The sequence below is a fragment of the Ogataea polymorpha genome, assembly GCF_001664045.1.
Source record: "Ogataea polymorpha strain NCYC 495 leu1.1 chromosome Unknown OGAPOscaffold_4, whole genome shotgun sequence".
Taxonomy (NCBI): Eukaryota; Fungi; Ascomycota; class Pichiomycetes; order Pichiales; family Pichiaceae; genus Ogataea; species Ogataea polymorpha.
In genome coordinates, this window is record NW_017264701.1 from 292,460 (window position 1) to 316,444 (window position 23,985).

At 47.4% G+C, this 23,985-nt stretch overlaps 18 protein-coding genes and 1 non-coding gene across 19 annotated transcripts; 8 read left to right on the top strand and 11 right to left on the bottom strand.

Annotated features, from left to right (window-relative positions):
• Positions 1–62: 62 nt before the first annotated feature.
• OGAPODRAFT_16461 (uncharacterized protein) lies at positions 63–2,638 on the bottom strand. The gene has a single exon (XM_018354443.1). The coding sequence runs from the start codon at positions 1,813–1,815 to the stop codon at positions 337–339; it is 1,479 nt and encodes a 492-aa protein (XP_018210487.1). The 5' UTR covers positions 1,816–2,638; the 3' UTR covers positions 63–336.
• Positions 1,871–2,662, bottom strand: OGAPODRAFT_8342 (uncharacterized protein; the record flags this gene model as incomplete). The annotated part of the gene is made up of 1 exon (XM_018356698.1): positions 1,871–2,662. The coding sequence occupies one exon, from the start codon at positions 2,660–2,662 to the stop codon at positions 1,871–1,873; it is 792 nt and encodes a 263-aa protein (XP_018210488.1).
• Positions 2,663–2,884: 222 nt separating this feature from the next.
• On the top strand, positions 2,885–3,512 carry OGAPODRAFT_16462 (uncharacterized protein). The gene has a single exon (XM_018354444.1). The coding sequence runs from the start codon at positions 3,160–3,162 to the stop codon at positions 3,478–3,480; it is 321 nt and encodes a 106-aa protein (XP_018210489.1). The 5' UTR covers positions 2,885–3,159; the 3' UTR covers positions 3,481–3,512.
• Positions 3,513–3,630: 118 nt separating this feature from the next.
• On the top strand, positions 3,631–4,278 carry OGAPODRAFT_49477 (uncharacterized protein; the record flags this gene model as incomplete). Its single annotated transcript, XM_018355631.1, has 1 exon — positions 3,631–4,278. One exon carries the CDS (start codon positions 3,631–3,633, stop codon positions 4,276–4,278), a length of 648 nt encoding a protein of 215 aa, XP_018210490.1.
• OGAPODRAFT_76506 (uncharacterized protein) lies at positions 3,639–5,295 on the bottom strand (the record flags this gene model as incomplete). Its single annotated transcript, XM_018356186.1, has 2 exons — positions 3,639–5,205; positions 5,243–5,295. 2 exons carry the CDS (start codon positions 5,293–5,295, stop codon positions 4,281–4,283), a joined length of 978 nt encoding a protein of 325 aa, XP_018210491.1. The 3' UTR covers positions 3,639–4,280.
• A 126-nt stretch (positions 5,296–5,421) lies between these two features.
• On the bottom strand, positions 5,422–6,639 carry OGAPODRAFT_13029 (uncharacterized protein; the record flags this gene model as incomplete). Its single annotated transcript, XM_018353347.1, has 1 exon — positions 5,422–6,639. One exon carries the CDS (start codon positions 6,637–6,639, stop codon positions 5,422–5,424), a length of 1,218 nt encoding a protein of 405 aa, XP_018210492.1.
• Positions 6,640–6,751: 112 nt separating this feature from the next.
• OGAPODRAFT_16464 (uncharacterized protein) lies at positions 6,752–9,051 on the top strand. Its single transcript, XM_018354445.1, has one exon. It carries the CDS (start codon positions 6,759–6,761, stop codon positions 9,027–9,029), a length of 2,271 nt encoding a protein of 756 aa, XP_018210493.1. The 5' UTR covers positions 6,752–6,758; the 3' UTR covers positions 9,030–9,051.
• Positions 9,052–9,098: 47 nt separating this feature from the next.
• On the bottom strand, positions 9,099–9,171 carry OGAPODRAFT_t49. The gene has a single exon. It is a non-coding gene; the product is annotated as a tRNA-Arg (tRNA).
• Positions 9,172–9,368: 197 nt separating this feature from the next.
• OGAPODRAFT_94006 (uncharacterized protein) lies at positions 9,369–11,069 on the top strand (the record flags this gene model as incomplete). The annotated part of the gene is made up of 3 exons (XM_018357447.1): positions 9,369–10,223; positions 10,273–10,339; positions 10,372–11,069. The coding sequence occupies exons 1-3, from the start codon at positions 9,477–9,479 to the stop codon at positions 11,067–11,069; spliced, it is 1,512 nt and encodes a 503-aa protein (XP_018210495.1). The 5' UTR covers positions 9,369–9,476.
• On the bottom strand, positions 9,369–12,241 carry OGAPODRAFT_16465 (uncharacterized protein). Its single transcript, XM_018354446.1, has one exon. It carries the CDS (start codon positions 12,198–12,200, stop codon positions 11,097–11,099), a length of 1,104 nt encoding a protein of 367 aa, XP_018210494.1. The 5' UTR covers positions 12,201–12,241; the 3' UTR covers positions 9,369–11,096.
• A 1,475-nt stretch (positions 12,242–13,716) lies between these two features.
• On the bottom strand, positions 13,717–14,191 carry OGAPODRAFT_16466 (uncharacterized protein). Its single transcript, XM_018354447.1, has one exon. It carries the CDS (start codon positions 14,159–14,161, stop codon positions 13,748–13,750), a length of 414 nt encoding a protein of 137 aa, XP_018210496.1. The 5' UTR covers positions 14,162–14,191; the 3' UTR covers positions 13,717–13,747.
• Positions 14,192–14,257: 66 nt separating this feature from the next.
• On the top strand, positions 14,258–16,111 carry OGAPODRAFT_76513 (uncharacterized protein; the record flags this gene model as incomplete). Its single annotated transcript, XM_018356187.1, has 3 exons — positions 14,258–14,916; positions 15,083–15,760; positions 15,783–16,111. The coding sequence occupies 3 exons, from the start codon at positions 14,258–14,260 to the stop codon at positions 15,793–15,795; spliced, it is 1,350 nt and encodes a 449-aa protein (XP_018210497.1). The 3' UTR covers positions 15,796–16,111.
• Positions 16,112–17,460: 1,349 nt separating this feature from the next.
• OGAPODRAFT_39338 (uncharacterized protein) lies at positions 17,461–17,901 on the bottom strand (the record flags this gene model as incomplete). Its single annotated transcript, XM_018355377.1, has 1 exon — positions 17,461–17,901. A coding segment is annotated over one exon (441 nt), but the record flags the coding sequence as incomplete, so codon positions are not given.
• A 581-nt stretch (positions 17,902–18,482) lies between these two features.
• OGAPODRAFT_82505 (uncharacterized protein) lies at positions 18,483–20,341 on the top strand (the record flags this gene model as incomplete). The annotated part of the gene is made up of 1 exon (XM_018356622.1): positions 18,483–20,341. The coding sequence occupies one exon, from the start codon at positions 18,483–18,485 to the stop codon at positions 19,083–19,085; it is 603 nt and encodes a 200-aa protein (XP_018210499.1). The 3' UTR covers positions 19,086–20,341.
• On the bottom strand, positions 18,504–20,366 carry OGAPODRAFT_100208 (uncharacterized protein; the record flags this gene model as incomplete). The annotated part of the gene is made up of 1 exon (XM_018352960.1): positions 18,504–20,366. The coding sequence occupies one exon, from the start codon at positions 20,364–20,366 to the stop codon at positions 19,095–19,097; it is 1,272 nt and encodes a 423-aa protein (XP_018210500.1). The 3' UTR covers positions 18,504–19,094.
• Positions 20,367–20,508: 142 nt separating this feature from the next.
• Positions 20,509–22,159, bottom strand: OGAPODRAFT_76517 (uncharacterized protein). The gene has a single exon (XM_018356189.1). It carries the CDS (start codon positions 22,153–22,155, stop codon positions 21,559–21,561), a length of 597 nt encoding a protein of 198 aa, XP_018210502.1. The 5' UTR covers positions 22,156–22,159; the 3' UTR covers positions 20,509–21,558.
• OGAPODRAFT_76516 (uncharacterized protein) lies at positions 20,509–22,159 on the top strand. The gene has a single exon (XM_018356188.1). The coding sequence runs from the start codon at positions 20,849–20,851 to the stop codon at positions 21,512–21,514; it is 666 nt and encodes a 221-aa protein (XP_018210501.1). The 5' UTR covers positions 20,509–20,848; the 3' UTR covers positions 21,515–22,159.
• Positions 22,160–22,224: 65 nt separating this feature from the next.
• OGAPODRAFT_94017 (uncharacterized protein) lies at positions 22,225–23,445 on the top strand (the record flags this gene model as incomplete). Its single annotated transcript, XM_018357448.1, has 1 exon — positions 22,225–23,445. The coding sequence occupies exon 1, from the start codon at positions 22,234–22,236 to the stop codon at positions 23,443–23,445; it is 1,212 nt and encodes a 403-aa protein (XP_018210503.1). The 5' UTR covers positions 22,225–22,233.
• A 14-nt stretch (positions 23,446–23,459) lies between these two features.
• On the bottom strand, positions 23,460–23,926 carry OGAPODRAFT_16467 (histone H2A). The gene has a single exon (XM_018354448.1). It carries the CDS (start codon positions 23,899–23,901, stop codon positions 23,497–23,499), a length of 405 nt encoding a protein of 134 aa, XP_018210504.1. The 5' UTR covers positions 23,902–23,926; the 3' UTR covers positions 23,460–23,496.
• Between the last annotated feature and the right edge of the window lie 59 nt (positions 23,927–23,985).

Below are 23,985 nucleotides of genomic sequence, written 5' to 3' on the forward strand. Positions count from 1 at the left end.
ACTGTGTCGGAATTTCTGCGTCAACCTGCATACAAGATTCGGACCTAAAAAAAAATTGCACAGCTTCAATTAAAACGGGCACCCCTAAACATAAGGATCGTCGATCTCCCCGATCTTAACTTTACAAGATACAATGTGGTTACTAACTTCTCAACGTAGTCATACAAAACCACAACAGTTCTGGTGTTGACTACTAAAGCCGATAACCGACGTGTTTTAAGCCACTTCGCTTGTACATCGCTTCGCCCTCTTTCTGTTTTTTTGCCAAGCTTTGGATAAACAGAACAATTGACGCATACGCGTCAATTGCATTATTCTAGAAATATTTTTTTGTTTTCAGTTCAAATGGCCTTTGAAATTTCTCACACGGTAATCGATATGCACAAAAGCGCGTTCCACAACCGGTAGTGTCTCGATCGCATATTGTAGCGACTCAGCCAGGTCATGACAGTCGCGCATTGTTAGCGAGGTATTACCAATTACGATGTCAACTTCGACATTGACCAGATCCCCGACGTGGTATGCTCGATACTCTCTAACTTTGGTAATGTTTTCGCTAAATCGGGTAACCAGATACAGAATTTCTTGATAGTCCTCTTTTGATGCGTTTGCTCCCGTGAGGTTATTGATGTGTTCCAAAGCTATCAAACACCATTGGATAATCACGTACAGAGACAGCAAAAGTGCACCGAGTGAGTCAGCCCACCACGCTCCAACCACAACTCCAAGAAACGGGAATAATATAGAAAAAAAGTTGAAAACCACATCTGTTCGGGAATCTTCCGCAAGGGCCTGAACAGACGAGTTGGATATGTTTCGGCACCAGCAAAAGCAAATGATTTTCGCTGTAATTGTTAGAGCCATTATTTCGATAGACATGGCATTCAGTTTCACAATCTCGTGATGGCCCCAAATAAGCCGGTTCACAGCCTCCTGTAGAACCTGCACAAACGAGATAATGATGATCACAGACAGCACAAGCACTCCTAATGGTTCGAGCCGTTTCCTCCCAATAGGAAACCGTGCAGATTGAGAAGAGGCGTACTTATTTGAGAAAAATATGACAAGCGTGGACAGAAAATCCAGTGCCGAGTCGACCAGAGAAGCAATGATCGAAACAGACTTCGTGAAATACACAACCACAACCTTGGAAACAAGCAGAACAACGTTAATGGCAAAATTCACTTTTATTGCTAAATCGATAATTGCAACATTCTCTTCGCTGTCGAAACCTATCATTCTGCCGCCTTCCAGGTCTATATTTGCCGGTGGATTCGTAAACTGTAAGCCGTCCTCTGCGTTGCTCGTATTGTAGCCGTCCAGCATCGAGATATGAATCCCTGATTCCAACAACTTGTCGACAGCGGTGTACCGTTCGATCATTTCGTTTTGCGCTGAGTAGAACTTCACGGTTTGCTTGTTCTTCAATTTCTTCAGTTCATCCTTGTGTTTGTAGTAATTTAGCCATTGGATCGGTTCGGGTACCGCTCCAATCAGTTTAATAGAGCGCATATGACGCATTGCGTCCAGTCTTTCGTATAATTGGTCGAGATTCAGCAAAGAGCTCAGTCGGCGGTCGTGACTCAGTGGATTGTTGATGCTCATGGCTGGAAATGGCATTATTGTTTCTTCGGAGGCGGCCGAGAACGACTTAGGTCTCCTGCTCAATTGCCTTTTGGGAGTAACGATGAAACCTCCGCTCGGAGACGGCAAGGAAATCACAGACCCGCGTGTATCAGACAGAAGATGCTCCTGCTCCGGATCCGAAGCGGAGTAAGACGGACGAATCGAATAAATGGGCTCGCCATCGGTCATTTCTCACGTAAAGACTACATATCATCTGAAAACAGTTGACATATCCTTTTTTTTATCACACCCGTGCACCAGACTGGCGGCTCATTTCATCCAGAAGAACAGGGCCGCGGAATTCAGGGTCCTGTATGCGGTCAAGGCACCATTTGGCCACTGTCTGGGTACTGACAGGCGGTCTTATCACCCCGTCTAAAACATGGCCGAGGACAGTCTCGTTTGCGCGCTCCGCAGCAAGAAGCAGATCTTTAAGTTTGGTGCGGCTATCGCCACTTGCTTGTTCGTCATACATGAACCCGGGGCGCAGCAAGATTGGTCTAAGTGCGGGTTGCATCTGGTAGAGCTCATATTCCGTTTTCCGTTTTGACTCAATGTAGCCGGACGGCACGCCAGGAAATCCACGATCTGCTGAAACGTACGCGAAAGCAGGCTTGGACTTGTTGACCTCTAGCAGAGTCTCTGCAAGCACAATTGCACTCTCATGATTCACCTTGTCATAAGTGTTGAAGACCGACTTTTTCATTGGATTTGCTGTTTTGAAGAATGACAAGATTTCTCCGAGGATGTCGTCATTTGATTGCACCACTTTCTTGTAATTTGGGTTTTCCAAAAGTATTCCTATGGAATGGACAACTGCATTGGCATCAGACAGCAGATCCTTGTACGTGTGGGGCTTGAAAATGTCGCCCTTGACCCACTCAACTTTATCTGGCCACTTTTCGGCTGGTAGCAATTGGCGTGGTCGCGAGCCAGAAGAAGTCACAGAGACCACACTGAGTCCCCTCTCAACGGCAGTTTGACAGATGCGCTTACCCAGAAATCCGCTTCCTCCAAAGACAACTAGTTTTGACATAGAGTTATTATTGTTGATCCACCCTCAGAATATCCTGAGGACGAAAACACTTACCCTACCTACACCAAGCACGACCTTTTTCAATACTTTCAAAAAATTTTCACTTGATTTTTTCATCTTCGTATTATCACACAGAAATGGTATGTATGATACAGCATTAAGCAGGAGAGGACGGCCAGGCTACAAGCAGCTCATTCATCTGGACGAGAGAGAAAACCAAGGAGAACATTTGGCCAACAAGGGAGTCAAGGAGACGATTTTCAAGGGCCTAGAAAGTCGTTGAAACTTCAACGAACAGCAGCGACGAGTAGACTAGCAGGTCAGACGGTATGAACTAAAAACACTAGATGCAGCATTATACATCACTGCGGTGGAAAATGGTGCAGTGTTGTTCATCGGCCCCGTCCAAGTCTCGCTTTTCCCTGAGCAGCTCGCGTGAAGTGAGGAATCTGAGATCGATACATTCTACTCCGGTCAACTGCTAGCAGCAGCATGTTATGTTTCAGTCTACCGATACTGCTATGCGACAGCCCCAGTTTTTATTGTCCGTCACAGATTTGGCGATATTCTTGTTCTCGCCTGGCCCCCTCCCTGATACTTATGAACTAACCATTCAGGACACCAAAACTCCAGTCACTCTTGCTAAAGTCATCAAGGTTCTTGGAAGAACCGGTTCTAGAGGTGGTGTCACCCAAGTCAGAGTCGAGTTCTTGGACGACACCTCCAGAACCATTGTCAGAAACGTCAAGGGTCCAGTCAGAGAAAACGACATCTTGTGCTTGATGGAGTCCGAGAGAGAGGCTCGTCGTTTGAGATAAGGATATACAAGTTAATCTAACCATATTGTATTAAAAACTGTAGCAGTCACACGCGACCTTGGTCACGTGACCAATGATAGTTTTGAGGTTCCCCAAATATTAGTGATCTGAAGTTAATTTAATAACATACTCTTGCCAAAAATGTCGCTAATGCCCGATAAAAATAGTATCTATGTTGATGTGGAGGTGTGCAATTCTGCGGACCGTGCCACTGAATTTGAGAAGACCGTGGAGGCACGCGAGGGTCGCAAACACCAGCTGTTCAACAAGAAAACCGGTGCACGTTTGGTTGCTGGCTGTGTTGTTCTGAATCCCGACCATTCAAAGGTGCTGATGATCTCCTCCGCCAAACACAAGGACCGCTGGATTCTGCCTAAGGGTGGAATTGAGTCCGATGAGATCGACAGCTTCCGCAAAACAGCTTCTCGCGAGACGTGGGAAGAGGCGGGGGCCGTGGGGAAGATACTTGGCAAGCTACCGGTTGTTGAAGATCTACGGTATCGCAAGGACTCTAAGAATATACCCACCACGATCGAAAGTGAAAAGATACCTCGAAGCGAGTTTCATTTCTATGAGATGGAGATTCAAGAGCTATGTGATAAATGGCCTGAAATGGAGAACCGGAGTAGAAAGTGGTGCACATATCAGGAAGCGAAGCACGAGCTTCTCAAGGCAAAGCGGTATGAGCTAGCAGAGGTGCTAGGCGAGTCCCGGATTCGCAAAGACTGCACGAACGTAGAGTATGATGAACACTCGAACGTGTTGCTCGACAAAGAGCCTGCAAAGGACACTTATTAGGTTTATTTGCCACCTCCCAAAAGCCCTGACATCATCTCCTGTAACATGTTTGCACTTTTCTGAACGATAGAGACGCCAAAATACGATTCCCCAATAGCATTCACTTTGAGAGCAAGATTGTTCCTTTCCAGCAGCTGGAAGTACCTGTTTACAAGCAACTTGAAGTTTGCAGCGTTTTCGCTGTTGGCACGTTCGCAAACCTCGATCAGCAATTGTAGGAAATTCACCAGTCCGTAACAATCATGTAGATCGGTATCCGTTCCCAATTCCAGAATTTGCAAATCGCCGCTCTGCTGGAAGGAAAACAGGCCTGCTCTATCGCTCTCCTTAAGCTTTGATATTATGTCAACGACGGACTTTCTTGCCAGCTTCAGGTTACCGAAAGTAACGTATGGAATCACCAGTCTCGCAAGATAAATGCCTAAGGTATTAGGCTGGTCAAGCAAGTATGCACCAAATTCTAGGTCTACAAGCATCTGCAAGCTCTCAGGCGTTCCACTGACGAGAAGGTAGTGCTCGCTAGCATTTATCTGGTCCACGGAACCGCTGTAGTACAGCTTAGAACCAATGACAAAGCTGAGAGCTGGAAATCCACCTTCTGACCCACTCTTCTTCACAGCAAACTTGGAAACTTCCTTGGCGAGGTTTAGGATGTTTGGATCCTCGTCAGGAATAACATTGATGAGTTCGATCAGCTTACTGAGATCATGAGCTTTAAATTCTTCCACTGATTTATTTTCCTTTTCAAACACTTCAATCATGTAGAGAAGGAGATCACAGGCTTCGTCGTATCTCTTGAACTCCATCAGAATTTTGGAACTTTGGTAGAGCAGTTCAACAGCCGAGTCATAATTTCCAGAATTGACGTGTCTGTTGATAATCGCCCTCATTGTCTGTTGAGCCTCATAGTAAGACCCATTCGAGATTCTATGCTGTTAGTCCAACCGTTTTAGTGACAACATACCTTTCCTTGAACCGTGCCAAGGATTTTTGCAATTTCCCCTGAGTAGCGTCCATCGATTTGTTATACACTATATTAATGCAAGCTCGGATTTTTTCTGGCTTGAATTTAATTTCCACGAGTGTATGTTGCGTCTTCGAAATTAGCTGCGTATGCTTAACACTTGAATGGCGACCACCATTTTATTGATAGTGAATCTCTTCCCAGAATTCAGTAGCCTCGCCGCCCATGCTAAACCACCGATCCTCGGGATCACCGAAAAACCTTGCTCGGCATTGTACATCCCTGTTCTGAGGTGGACTAGTGAATAGCTTGGAAAATACAACCACTATAGGAGGCAGGGAGAGCTCCGAATTGCTTGGCATGAATTGTCGCTTGTTCAAATTGCTTTGCTCCAAAGTAGGGAGCCACCACCGAAGTCTTGGGATTGAGAGGTTGCACAGCTTGATGACGCGCAAATTCTTCATCTGACAGTCCACGAATCGATTCAAGAAAATTACCGTAGCATCAATTCCCCGGATATCAATTGAGTAGAAAGTGGACACATTCTGTTGGATCAATAGGGCCATCATTTCGCCACAATACTTGAGGTTTGGTTGTTTCTTAATACTTCGATCATCGTGCTCGAATTTTTCCCGAATCAAATCTGAAAACGTGCTTTCTTCCATGAGGTACCTGCTGGGTACTTTCATCACGTGCCTGCTTTTCAGTTTGCCGTAAATCATTGGCTCCTTGCTGGTAGAATGAAACGCCAGAGTCTTTAGACCCCTGCATTTTATATCAGGCATCTGTGTCTCCTTGGCATTAAATCTGGGATTTGCGACATTGATATTGATGTTGAGGCCCTTCAGCGTGATTGGAAGAGCTTCCAGAAGATCTCTCAAAAATGTGAAGTTTTCAATGTCCACTTTTATATATCTCAAATTTACAAAATTTGGTAGCACCGAAATCAAGGAGCTGGGGATCTTGCTGTAGTCTACCTTTAGGCTAAAGCGTTTGCCACGACTGTGACCGTTTCTTGACTTCACTGGAGGCTTCACAGACTCCTTCACTGAAACACTGTTTTTTAGCTGAAATACCTTCACTTGGGCGTAGATTTCTGGGTTATTTGACATGTGCTGCAATAAATTCCATGTTGTCTGAAGATTCCTATTGTATCGGAAGTTATAACTGCTGCCGGTGTATTGCAATCTAACTGGCTTGAGACGAAATAAAGTCAAATGACATTTATGGTAGACGGTCTTGCAACTCAACAGAAAAGGGATATAGTCAAATGATTCAACGTAGCCTAAAATCTTATCCAGTAGTTCTTTCGGCAAGTCTGCAAGCGTTACACATCTGGAGTGATCATTGAGCTGTCCAATAAGCTGCGGATCTAGCCGCGTGGCTGAAGAATCCATTTCAAGAGCGCCGAGGACGGATCAATTTATTTTTATCCTTCACGCTGCCCCATAGTAAAACCGGCTGTGCTTCTTTGTGTATTTTGGATTTTCCTGCGCTTCAAAAAAACAATTAAATCATGTCTTCCCTCCAGCTCATTGACGAGAACAAGACCTTCAACGAGCATTTATTGCCGTACATTCAGCGATATTACGACGGAAAGGACGACAATGGCCTTAATTACCACATAGTGTCCGTCTTCGGGTCCCAATCGACAGGTAAGTCAACCTTGTTGAATCGTCTTTTTGGCACTGAGTTCGAGGTCATGGACGAAGCTAAAAGACAACAAACCACAAAAGGCATTTGGATATCTCACGCAAAATACATAGCGTCTTCCAAAGCCGAGTCTGGGCGCACTGAGAATACGAATCATGTGTTTGTTCTTGACGTCGAGGGTGTGGACGGAAGAGAGAAAGCAGATGACAAGGACTTTGAGCGTAAGTCAGCTCTCTTTGCGCTCTCTACGTCCGAGATACTGATAGTTAATATTTGGGAGCACCAAGTCGGACTCTATCAGGGTGCCAACATGGAGCTTCTCAAGACTGTGTTTGAAGTCAACTTGAGTCTTTTCCATTCCAACAGACAAAAGTGCTTGTTGCTATTTGTGGTGCGTGACTTCACAGGTGTTACGCCATTGGATAATCTTGAAGAGAACCTCAAGACCGACCTGAATAAGATTTGGGATAGTTTGAGCAGACCTGAGAATTGCGAAGGTGTCAAGATAACTGATTTCTTCGACCTTGGATTCGTTAGCATCTCCCATAAGCATTTTCAGAAAGAAAGGTTCGAAGAAGACATCCGATTACTGGGTGATAAGTTTGCATCTGATTCTCTTTTCAAACAAGAGTATCACAGAAATATCCCAATAGACGCTTGGACCATCTATATGGACCAAATCTGGCAGCAGATTGAGTTAAACAAGGATCTCGATCTTCCGACACAACAGATACTAGTTGCAAGATTCAGGTGCGATGAAATTATGCAACAGGCATACGAAATTTTCGAAGAGCAGTACCGAATGGTTGATTTCACTAAACTGGAGGATTCGCAAGACTTTGCCGACGCTTTAAAAGAGTTGCGCTCAGAGGCCCTTGCCCCATACGATAGTGCTGCTTCAAGGTACAATCAAAGCGTGTATCTTGAACGCAGAGAGCAACTAATCAAAAAGATTGATCTGAGGCTCACGGAGACAAATTCTCAAAGATTGAACTCTGTGATTAAGAGGCTTGTAAGTGACTTCAGCGAACAAGTCCAGATTGCCAAGAAAAAACGTGACGCAAAGTTTAGTGATATATTAGCAGCTCAATCTGCCGCCATTGTGACTCAATTCCGTGAGGACGCAAGCAAGTGTATCTTTGATCACTCGCGCGAGTTGGAACAGCTGAAGAAAGAACTAAGTGATGTCAGTGAGCAATTGAGACACAAAGAGAAGAACCTGTTATTATCGAGAATAACCAAAAAGTTTCAAACCCAGTTTAAGGAGAAGTTGACAGAAATCACTGGAGATCCATCAAACGATCTCTGGGATAGAGTCCTGAACGAGTTTAATCAGATCGCACAAAGCCTAGAATCGAAATATGTCTTGGACGATCAATATGATTTTCAGCTTGGCATGACAGAACAAGAAAACAAGGATACACACGCTGAATTACTGCAATTGTTTTGGACTAAGTTTAAAGACATTGCTCATGATTATGTGACAGAAGACACAGTCTCGCGTATCTTAAGAAACAAGTTTGAAGATCTTTTTAGATACGACGATAATGACGTCCCAAGGGTTTGGCTAAATACACTGGAGATTGACCAGCAGTATAATAGAGCCAGAGATAACGTGCTGAGTCTGCTACCAGTATTCAGCAAGATGGTGTTGACTAAAACTAATGAGGAAATTGTTCCACCAATGAATATTTCCACAACTGACTCTGAAGAGATGGATGAAGATGATAAGGAGACCACATTTGCCGAGCTATTATCGACAAGACAGCAGAATGGAGTACTGGCCAGGGTCAAGAAAGAGATGGATGCCATCTATATCGAAGCTAAACGTTCGGTTATGGCCAATACGACCTCGATTCCTTTCTGGATGTATGCCTTGGTACTTGTTTTGGGGTGGAATGAGTTTATGGCTGTTTTGCGTAACCCATTGCTGTTTATGCTGTTGATTATCCTAGCTACAGGGGCCTATTTTGCTCACTATATGGGCCTGCTACGTCCAATGCTGAGTGTTGCAGGGGCCACTTTCAAACACACCAAGACAGTGGCTAAGCAAAAACTGCGAGAGCTGGTCGAGGAGGCGGAATCTGCAAAGGCAGATGTGAAGGCAGAAATCGACGAGGCCAAGACCAAATAATCCATGTATAACTTGAAAAAAATTAGTGTACTATATCAAAGCTGCAAAAATAATTTAAAAAAATTGTTTCTCCCTCACCAGGACTTGAACCTGGAGCCTTCCGGTTCGTAGCCGAACGCGATAACCATTACGCTATAAGGGAAGAAACTATCCTATTATTATTGGATGCTATTAAGTACCTCCTCGTGCTTTGATTAGTTGTCAACTACTTGTTTGTATTTTGATTCTTTAATTTCAACGGATGCGCTTGTCGATCATATGTTCGACTTATTAGAAGAGCAGCTCGTGCGATCAAGCGATACAGCCTTCCATTACACACACTATCGAGATGTCCCAAGTCTTTTGCCGACGTCAAGGCTGCCTCTTATAGAGCCATCTCTTAAAAGAGAATACTTGGATAAACACCAATTATTTACCACAGATTTGTTAAGTTTCTTTGGAATTTACATGCACAAGCCTACTGGGCTGCTCATATGTGCTTGTAAAAACAGGAAATCGTTTGCTCTGAGGCTCGACAGATATGAGTTGCAAGATGTCATCAACCGCTCCGAAAGAAATGCTCTCCTTTTGTCCAGCAAGCAGAAGGAAGGATTACACTACATAAACTATACCAATCGGCCAGGGTTCAAGTTCAGCAAGCCACATGTAGTGGTATGGTCTGATTTGCAGGAGGAAATCACTCTAGAATGCTCGAAAAGAGGACTCAAGGTAGTCTACGAGATATCGATGCCTGACTTCAATAATATTTTCCCATTGTTGCCTGTCTACTTAGGCATCAGAGAAAAGGGTATAGATCGCGCCTTGGATCTGTCTCAAAATGAGTATATTCGGTATCTGGCAGACGGTGAGCATAAAATCATTCTATTTCAGCGACTCTACTCGGTACAAGAACATTTGACTTTCCAGCTGGACGGCTTGTTGCCCAACGTGTCCAATGCTATTACGGACTACTTGGCGACTAAACATCAAGGTGATGTTGCTATCTTTATCATCGAGTGGTATCGATTGCAGCTGAAACAAAGCACCAACTATAAAGACGTCGAGCCAAAGGAAACTAGTGCCGACTTGGCTGATTTCTATGGAATATTCCCGGAAGTCCTTGGAGACACCTTACCGGAGGCCAAAGAGAGCGATTTAAATCCAGACAACGAAATCGGTATCACGGACGTGCAAGTACATTCCACTGATGACCGGGTAAGCAAATAGCAATCTGGAGGTGGAAAATTGTACATCAAGGAATTAGATTGACATGTCTTCTATTGCAATTCCGGAGCCGCATGGCTCGTTGATGCTCGCGTGGCAGGTCAAGAGTGAGTGTCTGAAACCAATTTGCTAACCTCAGACAAGCATGTGCTCGTTGTAGGTGCTGGGGATGTTGGATTATCTAGGGTGAATCATTTATTGCAAGCAGATGCACAGATCACAGTGGTGGCTCCAGAAATCCATCCGTCGGTCCGCAAGTACTCTGAGTTAGGACTTGTCAAAGTGATAGAACGCGAATTCAGAATGGAAGATCTTGAGATGTATCAAGAACCAGGAGACATCAGCAAGCTGGATATCAACCACGATCGCGACGAAATAGAGCGCATTTCGAGCGGTCGGTTTGCTATGGTGCTCACTTGTCTCAACAACTACGAGCTGAGCTTACAAATTTACTATCGCTGCCGGCAGCTGGGCCTGAACGTTAATCTTGCTGATAAACCTAAAAATTGTGATTTTTATTTTGGCTCTACCTATAGACAGGGTCCGTTACAAATAATGATCAGCTCCAATGGCAAATCCCCCCGGTTCACAAACAGACTAAAAGAACATAAGATCAAACCCGTGTTTGAACAACTGGACATCCGGAAAGCTATAGAGAACCTTGACTATCTGCGTACCGCGCTGCGCACCAAGATTCACCCTGGTGAGTCACCGGAAGTGATAAAGAACCGCATGGAGTGGAATAAGAAAATCACCGATTCGTATTCTATCGAGGAGTGGACACAAATGGACAAGGCCCAAATTGACAGCATCTTAGCAAACTATGCTAATGTATAATCCATCAAACTGTCTTTTTCGTTTATTCTACATGTCGTCGGTCTTTTCCGGGGGCAACATAGAAGCGTAGTGCGGCACATACATGTACTGGCCATTTTGGTCGACATATTGAGACTCTGCTGCGTAGGGATCGTAGAACATTGGTGGACCCATTCCAGGCATCATCATACCTGGTGTTTGTGGGGGCCCTTGAGCGGGTGGCTGGTGTTGAGGCATGCCAGGGGCAATGCCAGGAGCTGCCATCATGTGGTTTCTGTTGGATCTTCCCCAGCTGAGTCTGACCCTCGAGCCGTCGATCACGTATCCCTGGAGCTGCTCGATTGCGCGTTCGGCTTCTGTGCGCTGCGTGAACTTGACAAACCCACAGCCTTTCCCAGGCGGCACCTTCACATGGACAATTTGGCCGTAAGGCTCGAAAATCGAAAGAAGAGTGGCTTCGGTAATATTGTTTGACAGTCCACCCACGAAGACGGTGGTATTTGTAGGATCGGAATAAGCAGGAGGCGGTTGGGGCGGGGCATAGTAGCCAATAGGGGGCATTCCTGGAGCGTGGTAAGGGTCTAGCTCAATTGGGATTTGGTGTTTCCGGAATAGTTGATTTTGGTGTTTGGGAGTGGCCAAAGCGACGCGGATTAGTCTTCCGTCCAACCATTTGCCGTTCATCTCGACAAGAGCTTTTTGCCGGTCCTCGTCGCTCGAGAATCGCACGAAGCCAAAGCATCGTGACAAGCCGGTGGTCGGGTCAGTCATGACTCGCACTGTTTTCACCGTGCTAAAGTGCGTCTGGAAAAGTGCGAGCAAATGCGCTTCAGTAGTTGCGGGTGAGAGGTCTCCAACGAAAAGCGAGTATTCAGGGGTCTGGGCTATCTGAGAGTTGAGGGTCGCGGCAGATGCCCAATTGAGACGGAAAAGTTTATCTGTTGTGTTTGGAATAATGGTTCCGTTGAGCTTCAACGCCTCTTTCGCGTCTTCGGGAGTCTCGAACTCAACAAAACAATATCCAGAGTGTGCCAATTGGTGCACAAGGGCATTCTGGCGAGGCTTTATAACTTTCACAAGAACACGTTTATTTGTTTTGGCCCACACATCGGTGATAAATTCCTCGTTCCACCAGGGCTCGATATCACCCATCCATAGTGTGCGTGAGGGAACTGTATTTGCGGGATTTTCTGGCGGGTCGGGTAGTGTCACTGGGGAATTAGGTTGCGGTGTAGGGTCGGCCATATAGTGGAGGCAGAGGTTCGTCAATTATAAACAACTGAAATGTACTAAATTAAGATAACTCTACGTTTGGTTAGCTAATTTTTCCCGAAATTTTAACCTGTTTGCTCTGCGCGGCACAAATCCTCGCGCTGACTAAAAATATCGTCGCGCACGGAATTTTGTTTATCAACTCGTGTTTATGCTTTCACGAGAGGCAAGAAAAGAGGCAAGAAAAAGAGGCTCTGCCAGGAGGAAAATTGACCTCAATGGCCTCGTGCTGAGGCCCAAAGCAGAGTCGGCTGGGACAAGGGCGATGCCCAAGAGTCCCAAAGTTTTGCCTAGTCCCGTCGCGAACAGAACTCCAAGAACACCAAAAGCTGCGAAAAGCCCCAAACCAGAGCTCTCACCAGAAACGCCAGAAATTAGCTCTTTCATGTCTCCTGAAAAACCGACCCCGCAGCATACACCCCGGACACCCATAGAGACTCCGTTGAGAACGCCAAGACAGGCTGCCACCGCTACTCCGAGATCAATCAGACGATCGACAAAACCTGCCACTCCGAAGATTGCTGCAAAACGGACTCCAAAACAGACACCAAAACGGTCACCGCACACTACGCCGGAAACTACCAATTCCGCTAAAAGAAGACCTGGACGTCCCAAAAGAGCTCCCGAGCCTCAAACGCCCATCATTCCTAATTCGCCCGAGTTTTCTGACGAGTCGCGCGACTCTTCAAGTGAGCCCGGCTCTCCTGTGGCTCCAGGAACCCCTCCGGCGCCCGCTTATTATGATTATGTCGATGAAGAGGTACTGGCAGCGACACGGAGACGGGTGACCCAACAACATAGAGAAAAAGTGATGGAACGCCGCTCGCACACAATAGAATCACAGAGGTCTCTTCAGGACAAGAGACGGCGCGCAACCGGCTACCTGGAGATCAAATACGGCAGGGTTCCGCATAATAAAACCAAGTTAATAACGTTGGACGTTATCAAACAGGCGCTGGTTGATCGTCTCGAAAGCAACGACGTCCCAGCGGAAGCTGTTGGCGCACAGCGCAAGAAAGCAGCACTGTTTCTGCGCAACTATAAGGATTATATCGATAGGCATTTTTCTCGTCTTATCGATACATATCTTACGAACAATCTCATTCTGACCGAACTTTCGGAGTTGAACAAACTCAAGAACGAGAAACGGAACAGAATATATGAAATTAGACAGCAGCGACGCGAGGTAAGCATGAAATTGAATAGCATGCGGCAGAAATACCTGCAAAAAACCGAGAACCACCGCAATAAGATGAGAGTGTACAAGCAGCTGCGAAGCGTGAAGACAAACGAGGGAAAGCGTCCTCCTGCAATCTCAAGGCTTCTGCGGCTGCGACGAGTCATCGACCCTCATTTTGGTGTGGTGGACAAACTACAAATATTGAACGAATTATTACGGGAAGTATAATAGTTATACTGGTTATGTATTACATATCGTCAGCAATAAGCGCGGCAATCATCCGGTAGAGGTAGTAGAAGAACATAAGCAGGTGGAAGCCAAGCTTAACAAAAGACTCCTTCTTGTGTTTGGACAGAGTGCGGAAAATTTCTGTGGCGTCCAGAAGGTGGTTCTTGTTGTAGATCTTATTAGAGTTGTAGGCCAGGATTGGCAGGTTCAGTAGGAAGGTGAACCAGTAGCCGTTGACCAGAAACAGAGCAGTTAACACAGCGTGCACAGCGGCCTCAGGAACAATGTAGTTGTTCAGCTTGTTGCACAGCTCAATTGGATTGATGTAATCGCACTCCAGGTCGCTGTACATGATGGTGAAGAAAACCTGTAGGAACAAGTTGATCGCGTTCACGATAACTGCCAGAATAAATAACCATGCCTCGCCCGTCATCTTTGATAAAGAACAAATTTCAATATCGGTAGAAAAGTTTTCTCCCTTGCACGCCAAACTCTAGAAAAATAAATCAGGGTTCTGGCTGTTTTGGCCATGTACGATCGGCAAGATTTTGTGTCGGTGCCGCCTCTGTCCAGTAACCTCACTTTGGGCATGTCGCCTGCAAAGACGGCTGTCACAGTGCCGTTTGCCCATAAGACGGCCAGTTTTCGGGTCTCAAACGTTCTGGATCTCGGCTCAGGCAAGGGCTATCTGGCCCGCATTCTTGCTGACGGGTTTGGCCTGAAGGTGTGCTGTGTCGACAAAAACAAGGACCGTCTCAAATCCAGTTTGCGCATTCACAAGCTCATACAACAAGGACAGGTGTCGCAGACCAGTCTAGGACCTTCTGGCAATTTTCACACTGTTGCTGCTCCCATTGAGGAATGGGAGGATTTCATGGATGAGGCTACGGCTTTCTTTAGACGCAACACCAGGCTCGATGAGAAAGTGCTTGACGTCGCCGTGGTGGGGTTGCAGCTGTGCGGTGACATGGTGTACAGAGTTATTGACCTGGTTTCAGGTTGCAGCAGAGAGGACATTCGGCTCTGTGCGTTTTTGGTGGTCCCCTGCTGCTTGCATAAAATTGTTTCGCTTAGGTCTAAGGCGTACCAAACTAGGGAGGTTTGCATGGAGAACGTATATAAAGACATCCAGGAATACCTGGTGGAAAGGGGATTTGGAAATGTGCATTTGGGCTATCTGAACATTGGGTATTACTATATTGAGGCCAAAAGAAAATTCTTCACATAATGCTCATAAATTGAGTTTGAGATATTACCGAAAAGTAGCGCGAGCTGTTGGCGACATTCCTGCCACCCATTTTCATTATTATTACGGCTGTGTATCTTTTTTTTTATCGATTTATTTCATGCCCAGTATCACCAAAAGCAAGGAAGACATCAAGCAGCTTCTCCAGTCGCTGGACGAGGCGATCGCCGCTTGGAGACCGTTGTTGAATCTGGAAACGCATGAAGAGCCGTGTCTGAAATCCTCTCAAGTGACCAACCCTTTGGAAGAACTGAGTAAACTAGGACAGTTGATACATGCTCATACCACAAAAGTGGGTATTGTCTACAAACCTCCCATCTCCCCTGATAACTTCCACGCCTGTTTTGTTGAGGTGGAAAGCGTCACCAGGAGCCTAGTGATGCTTGTGAGCTTGTGTTCTCAGCTAATTGAAGAAAAAAACAAGTATTCGACATTATATATTCAGAAAGTGCTGGACGAAGTCAACGCGTTGCTTGGGACGTTTTCCGTGCTCAACAACGAGCTTTCAGGGCTGCTGGACATACAGGATAGCGATGCTGATAGCACGAGGCTTGTTTCAGTGGCGAAAATATGGGAGATCTGCGATAATCTGTCGTCTCTTGTGCGTTGGGGGGCAAGCGGAGTGCTGCGAGCCAAATTTAAGGAGTCTGCCACACTGCTGGCAGACGGATTGGAAGAATACGAGGAGTGGCTGGAGTCTCCGAGCGCAGACAACGGCGACTTTTTCGAGGAGAGCGACCACGAGGACGAGACAGAGCAGAAAGAGGTCGACGCTGATCTGGTCTCGTATGGCTCTAAATGGGTACAGAAACTTAAACTGATCAAGTTGCTGTTCACAAGCATGGACAAGAACATCGGCAAAACACAACACACAGAAAAATTATCATCCAAGCTGGACAGAATGAACTCAGCAAGGTTGGAGATCGGTCTCCTGGTAGACGAGTTCATCTCGGCTATTATTTACGATATGGACCAAACTGTGGCCCAAAAATATGCATTGCAACTGGTCCAAGCATGCATGTCTTTAACGGAAGCTGTTTCTCAGCTGGAGCCCAAAAAGGTGAAATGGTTTGACACTTGGAAAACTAAATTCCAGGAAAATATATAATATAATCGATAATACAAAATCACCAGTCGCCATCGTCTTCGTCGTCACTATTTGCAACTTTGGCCTTTCTGTTGCTGAGAGCAGCGGCAAGAGCGTCTGCAAGGGAGGCTGGCTGGCCCGGAGCAGCCGTCGACGCAGGCTGCTTTGGCGCTTCGCCGCGGGCCTCCTGAAGCAGGACATTTGGCTTTTCGAGCTGTGATTTGTCTATTTTTCTCAGAGAGCCGACACCCGCATTACGAATAGAGGCCAGCAATGCGTCTCTGCCATCGAGCTGAGCGCCAGGAGGAGGACTTGCTGGAGTGTCGTTAGCAGGAGGCATAGGAGGAGGTGGAGGAACAGAGCCTGATTGAGGAGCTGCTGGAGAAAATGGCGGTGGAGGGGGAGCTGACTGCGAAGGTTGAGCGGTCGCTGGCTGCATAGGTGGTGGTGGAGGAGCTTGAGGGATGGGGGAAGAGGTCTGTGCGTATGGCGATTGAGTCACTTGCTGAGATGGATGCAGCGAAGGAGCCGATGGCACGGGGTTTGGATGGTGAGGAGGAAGCTGAGGAGGTGGCGACGCGATAGGATGAGTGGTCGTTGGAGACGATATCTGAGGTGGCCCAGGGACCGATCTCGATCTGGAAGGAGGTGGAGGTGGCGCAGGGCCCCTGCGTGGGGGAGGCGGGACAGGAGCTGGCCTAGACTCTCTTGGAGGCAGCTGTGGTTGTGTTCTTGATGGAGGTGGAGGAGGCACCGGGTTTCTCGAAGGAGGCGGCGGCGGTGGAACCGCATTGGCTCTAGGAGGAGGCAGAGGAACTCCTCTGGGCTGCTGTGGTTCAGGCGGAAGTGGCGCTTCCTGGCTCTGGCGTTGCCTCACTGTATTTGGCATATAGTCGAGGGCTGGGACGTTGTGGTGCATAGGAGGAGGAGGAGCTGGATGAGTTACGGTGGGCTCAGGAGCAGGACTTTCGAGATCCGACACTGGAGTGTCCTGTCTCGAAGGAGCGCTCCAAGGAGCGGTCGAAGGAGGGTCGCTTTTGGGCAGCTCTTGCGTGGACGCCGTTTTTTGGGCTGCCTGAGGAGGCGGCGGCGGTGGAGCCTTCTTGGTTATTGTGCTCGTACTGTTGGTTCCGCTCGTTGACCTTTGGGCCGATTTGTACTGGTATTTGCGAGGAATTGGCGGCTCCAAGCCGACCAACGGACCCCCTGTTTGAGCAATGTAGTCTTTGATGAATTCTCTATTTTCCGCAATCATGTCCTCGGTGATGCCCACACTTTCGAGCTCTCTGTACAGTGACCTCCACTCTGGAGGAGGCTCGTCCTCGTAGTAAATGAGGCCTTTAGTGCGTCTTGTTCTCTGCTCGCTTTCGAGCCCAGACATGTCGCCTCTAAATCCAATCTTGTTCACCTGAGTGGGTTCCTTCTTCAGCTCGACGCCGTGCTTGTTCTGGACAGTCTGTTTGGAGCCGTGTTTATCGCGAGATTTGACTTTCTTGTAAAAACTGGAGGCCTCGCTTTTGTCCTCGAACAGGAGTCCAAAATAACACTCCTCGCACTCAAAAGAGTGAAAGAACGAGCGATCCTGGTTGTATTCAAAGTCAATGTACAGCTCTTGATCCCATAAAACTCCCTTGTGCGACACGATATCCACCAATTTCAAAAAGAAGGTATGGCCCACCAGGTCGTCTACTAACACTATGGCGCCTGCGAGTCCCGTAGGAGTCCAATGGTCAGGTTCCGGATAGGCGATGTACAGCTTCGCCACAGCCGCCGCCAATATCTTATTGGAGGCCTTGGGGATTGCCCGTTTGATCAACTCCTTGTCCTGTGAATTGATCATTTTGCCAGCTTGGTTTTTGGTGTGATGCAAAACTAGAATATAAAAGGTTTAAGGGATGAAAAATTTGCTACAATTTTTCGAATGTCGGGAAGACAAGGAGGGAAAGCAAAGCGTAAGTACATATGATGACGAAAAATGGATAGTGAACAATCTCCTAGTTTCGACGTTGAGGAGAAACCGTTGCCTTCCTACTGAGTACTAACATCCCAGCGTTGAAGGCTCCTAAGAAGAAGGCCCAGGAACTAGACGAGGCCGACATTGCTTTCAAACAGAAGCAAAAGGAAGCAGAAAAAGCGCGCAAGGAGCTTGCGGCCAAAGCTTCTGGCAAAGGACCCCTTGTCGGCGGTGGCATCAAGAAGAGCGGTAAGAAATGAGCGAGGGCTTATTGATCTGTAGAGCGACCGCTTTTAACCGCCAATTTGTACAATCAGTAATTGAAGGGCGAGAGCGACGATATGATGGTAATGGTAAATAAGGTTCAGGCATTATCGGGTCTTAAACGTAATTTAGTGCTTATTAGTTCAACGGCCCAGGATTTTTTTTTCTAATTAATATTTCTAATTACCCTTTCATCAGCGGAGATGCTCACCAAGTACAAAATAGTTTTCTTGGGGGACCAAGGAGTGGGCAAAACATCGCTCATCACTAGATTTATGTACGATACCTTTGATGCACACTATGCGGCCACGATCGGGATCGATTTTCTTTCAAAAACAATGTATTTGGACGACAAAACAATTCGCCTCCAGCTTTGGGACACTGCGGGCCAGGAGCGGTTCCGATCGCTGATACCCAGCTACATCAGGGACTCTAATGTGGCAATCATAGTTTACGATATCACAAACAAGGAATCGTTCCAGAACGTTAGCAAATGGTTTGACTACGTCAAACAAGAGCGCGGATCTAACGTGCTGATTATTTTGGTGGGAAATAAGAGTGATCTAGAGAACAAAATAATCCCCAACGAGGAGGGAGAAAGTATGTGCAAGAAGCTAGGATGCAACTTCTTCATCGAGACCAGTTCCAAGAACGGATATAATGTCAAGAACCTGTTTAAAAAAGTCGCCAAACTGCTGCCCGAACTGCAAGACGAAAACACAGATCAAGCTTTGGACAACGACAAGGTGCAGATGATTGACGTGGCAGCAAACAACCAAGAAGCTGCGGACGGATGTCAATGTTGATTAACGCATCTATTTAATATACTGCTTGAGCAGCCGCAGTCTTTGCACTGCCTCTTCCAAGACAAAGTCATCCTTGCACACAGCGAAACGAAGACAGTCCTCAATCACATGTGCATTCTGAGGCAGATAGAACTCGGAAGGAGGAATGCTGACCACGCCAAACTGCTTAATCAGCCAGAAGGCAAGCTTGAAGTCGCGCGGCTTGTGCGCAATCTCCTGCGGGAACTCGACCTCCTTTGGAATCTCCACCTTCTTCAGATTCACCAGCAAAAAGTACCCCCCGTCGGCAACAGTGTACGGCAAGCCCAGTTCGTCAAAGACTGCCGTGAAGATTCTATATTTGTTGATATACTCTTTTCTGGTTTGCTCGTAGTAGCCGTTGGTTCTTGCCAGTTGCAATGCCTGCGCAGTGGCCTCCTGCATCACGTTCGGTGTGCTGAAGCAAATACGAGTGTGCGCCAGCGCGCAGTACTGCACGGTCTCCTTGTCGCCAATGACCCAGCCAACACGCCAACCAGTGGCCGCGAAGCTCTTACCTGCGGACCCAACCGTCAAGGTTCTTCTGCCGATTTCTGGGCTCAAAAGCGCAACTCTGGTGAAGTCCCCGTAGTAGAGATTTTCATACACCTCGTCGGACAGAATTAAAAAGTTGTGCTTGACGGCCAGTTCGCCGATCCTCAGCAGCTCCTGCTTGTTGAAAACTTTTCCGATCGGGTTATGCGGAGAATTCAAAACGATCATCTTTGTCTTTGGTGTGATTGCCGCCTCCAGCTCGCTCCAGTCGATGGTCCAGTCGTCACCGGTCACGGTCCTGGTAGCAAAATCTGCCGGTGGATGCAGTTGGACGTACTTGACCTTTCCTCCCGGCATCTCGATGTTGGAGATGTACTGGTCGAAGAAGGGCTCAAAGACGATGACCTCGTCGCCAGGAGCAATGAAACCGAAGAAACAGGAAAGCATGCCCTCGTTGGCCCCGGTGGTGACCAGGACTTCGTCCTTTGTCAACTGCCGTCCGTAGACGGGTGAGTACGTGTCAATGATAGCCTGGACAAGACTGGGTCTGCCCCTGGCTGGCGCGTACTGGTTGTTGGCTGGGACGTCGAGAGCCTTCTTGGCAGCATTGATGGCAAAGTCCGGCGGCGAGTACGAAAAGAAACCTTGGCCGAGATTCACCATCTTGCGGCCGCTCTCCTGCTCGGCAGCGGCCGCAGTTTCGTTGATCAAGGACCAGATATCCTTGCCGCCAACTTTGAAGTAGGGATTGTGGGATGGAAGAGACATTGATCGTGAGATTGGGAAGAATGAGTAATTCGAAGTAAGGACTGTTCTTTTAGATAACATGTACGTGCATGAACTAATACGGAAATCTCTGGGAAAAAATATATAGTATGGCGTTTTTGCACTACAGCTCCGGGCTGGACTCAGATTTTGCAAATCGGCGCCGTATCCAGCTCGCGAAAAGGGTCGCCAAGTACGCGGCAAGTCAGGTCGCGTCCCAGCCGGGTAAACGCATATTTAACCCCGACAACAGACCAAAGAACGCAAACAAAGGCAACGGTATTCTGGAAAACTCATACGAACGATGGATCGAAGATGGGAGCCCCTCATTGGTCGAGCGCGAAGCCCCTGAAAAAGCTCACGCCTATTCCAATGAGGATGCCGAGCTACAGACTCTTATCTGTGGCGACGAGATTATTCCATCTCAAACTGGAATAGCGCGCAGTCACGTGAACGCCAGAGGCTCGCTCCGGAGCCATGTAAGGATGTTGACTACCCTGTTGCATATAAATCTGACGCAGGGCAGGTGGGAGACAAGCTACCGCATCTTTGCTCTCCTGGTGCGGATCTACGGCACTGATACCCGGGAGATGTGGCCTGTAGGTCTGGAGATTCTCAAGAGACTAAACGAAAAGGAGACAGGGTATGAAGACGACCCCGTAAAAGCAAGGGAGCGCGTCAATGATGGGGTGCCAAGACGCTATCAGCCCAAGATCTATCGTTTTCTGCGATTTCTCCAGAATTCGCACGACACCAAGTCGTCGGAGATTGTGGGACGGTATCCATATCAGGTTGTCGATAACGCGCTGGATAAGCGGTTTGACGAGGACGCAGACAAGAAGGACTATCAAACACACCATTTTCTGAGGCTGGAGACTGCGCCTTTGTTCAGATCGGGCTCCAAGACACATCTCGCGATGTATATAGTGTCGTTGCTATGGGAACTAACGGTTGCTGGGCAACAGACACAATTTTACGAGCTCGAGGAAATGTTAAAGCTCAACTTCTCATGTGAGAGTTTTGTGATCCGATACCTCAGGGGCATCAACAAGGTCCGTGAAGGACTCCAGCTGGAGCGGGACGGCAAGGATGGCGCCGGAGACGCCATCAGCGAGGGCGAGGCCATTTTGCGGGAAATGGATCTCGGATAAACAATTAACACGCAAGAGTATTCATCTATATACAGGTAATGACATCACTTATGATCAGATTTCTCGTCTATCGCTCCCTTTTCCTTCTCTACCGCCTGTTGCCGGAGCTTTTCTTCCTCTCTTAGGATCTGCTTTTCTCTCTTAATTTCCCCAACCAAGTTGGCAGGGTTGCCTTTGGGCACGGCGACGACGATCTCTGGATTGTTGTTTTGCAGTTCAATATCTGCCACAAGCTTCCCGCCGCCCATTTTTTTCACCACTTCTCTCAGCTCAGAGATCTCTTCTTCCAATCGTCTAACGTCCTCCTCCATTGCGTCCTTTCTATTATTCTCCTTGACTCGCTGTCTATTTGATTCATAAAGAAGTGCTCCTGCAGCAACGCTAAATATAAACGTTTCCGATAAGATCTCTGCTCCGTTCTGAATGGCTTTTGCCTCGTTGAGCGGGCGAACCGGGCGTGCTTTACTGCGCAAAAGCGACGTTTTCAGTCTTTCGTCGAGAAAATGGAAATACTGTGCAACGCGCACACACACCACCTTGAACCCCTTGTGGTTCTTAGCCTCGTGTTTTATCGTGTTGGCGATGGGCTTGGCGATCTGCCGCACAAGCAACGTGGTCAGTTTCAGTGCAACAGAGCTCATTCTCTGTTTTTACGGCACAGCCTGTAATTTTTCGTTCCTCCGCCACCTAATTTTCTGTCTGTGCAATCTGCTAGACTAATGGTACTTGGTATGAAATTTGCTTTGTACGCCGTCGCCAGCACTGCCGTCGCCTTCTACATGGTGTACGAGTCGCTGCTTGAAAGACCCAACATTTATTCCGTCGGAGTCCAGCTTATCCAGGGCCCGTACCTGGTGGTGATCGGGAACTGGTTTCTGGTGATGGGCATCACCTTAGGCAAATTGCTACAGGTGCTGTTGTTTGGCGAGCTGCGAATAATCGAAATGGAGCACATCTACGAGCGCTCGTGGTTTGCCGTCACCAATATGCTCATGACAATTGGTGTGTTCCGCAAAGAAAACAACCTGTTGCTCGGAGCACTCGTTTGCGGCCTGCTGTTCATGAAATGTTTCCATTGGGTTCTGGAGGACAGGCTGGAGATGCTTATCCAGCAGAAACGCTCGGTTTTCAGGACCTTGGTCAACAGAAACACCCTTGTGCTTTGTCTTTTCCTGGTGCTCGACGACAAGATAGTGAAATCATGCATCAACAGATCGTTTATCCACTCGGCAGACGTGTTCCTAATTTTCGGCCTGGATTTCCTGGTCATCTACCTCAACGTGCTTGACGCCACGCTCAAATTTGTTCTCAACGTCGCAGAAATGGCTTATCTCAACAGGTATCCCGACGAAGACGCTTGGGAGTCCAAGATCTGGCTGGCAAAAATCGGCTCCTTCATTCTGAGCGTCATCAAGAGCGCAGCGGTCCTCGTGTTGTTTGTCGGGCTCATATACGCGGACCGTCTTCCGGTGAATTTCGCTGGAGACATGTACACCTCCTTTACCCGTCTGGCCAAGCAGTTTAGTGATCTGATGTACATGATCAAGGCCACAAGAGACCTAAACAACAACATTATGAACGCCAACGAGGACGACCTGCGCAAGGAAGACATTTGCATCATTTGCCGTGACGAGATGGAGATCGTCAGCGATAAGAACTCCCGGTCCGCGCCAAAGAGACTCAATTGCGGCCATGTTCTACACCACGGGTGTCTCAAGAGCTGGCTTGGACGATCGCATGTGTGTCCGACCTGCCGCAGAGACGTTTTCCAGAATAAATCTCAACCAAACCCAAAGACCACTATTAATATACCTCAGAACGCGTTTATTCCTCCCGACTGGACAATTCTACCGGTCACGCGCGCTGGAGACGCGAACTATACCATCCAACTGAACGACACTACTTTTGCACAGCTCCGAACACGTACATAGTCTACTCTAATCACGCTTAAGATACATTCACTTAGTATACAAAACAGTAATTTACTCGCCGCGACCTTTGCTTTTCTCGACCTTGAGCAACAGCGCCTTGTTGATGTGGGGCAGCACACCACCATAGGCAATGGTGGCCTTGATCAGGGTATCGAGTTCCTCGTCACCTCTGATGGCCAACTGCAGATGTCTTGGTGTGATTCTTTTCACCTTGAGATCCTTGGCGGCGTTTCCTGCCAGCTCAAGCACTTCGGCAGTCAGGTATTCTAGCACAGCGGCAAGATAAATGGCCGACTTCGATCCCACTCTGATTTTGGACTGGGCCTGCTTCTTGAGGTATCTCTTGATTCTTCCAACAGGGAATTGCAAGCCAGCCCTGGCAGAGTGACTCTGCAATTTGAGAGACCCCTCTTTGGCTCCTGACTTTCCTTTTCCTCCGTGAACTTTTCCTGACATATTAAGATGGAAGAAGCTTTAAATACAAATAGGTAAACAAATGTTTACTTTTTGAATGTTTATATTCTTTAAAGGAGGGCTGGG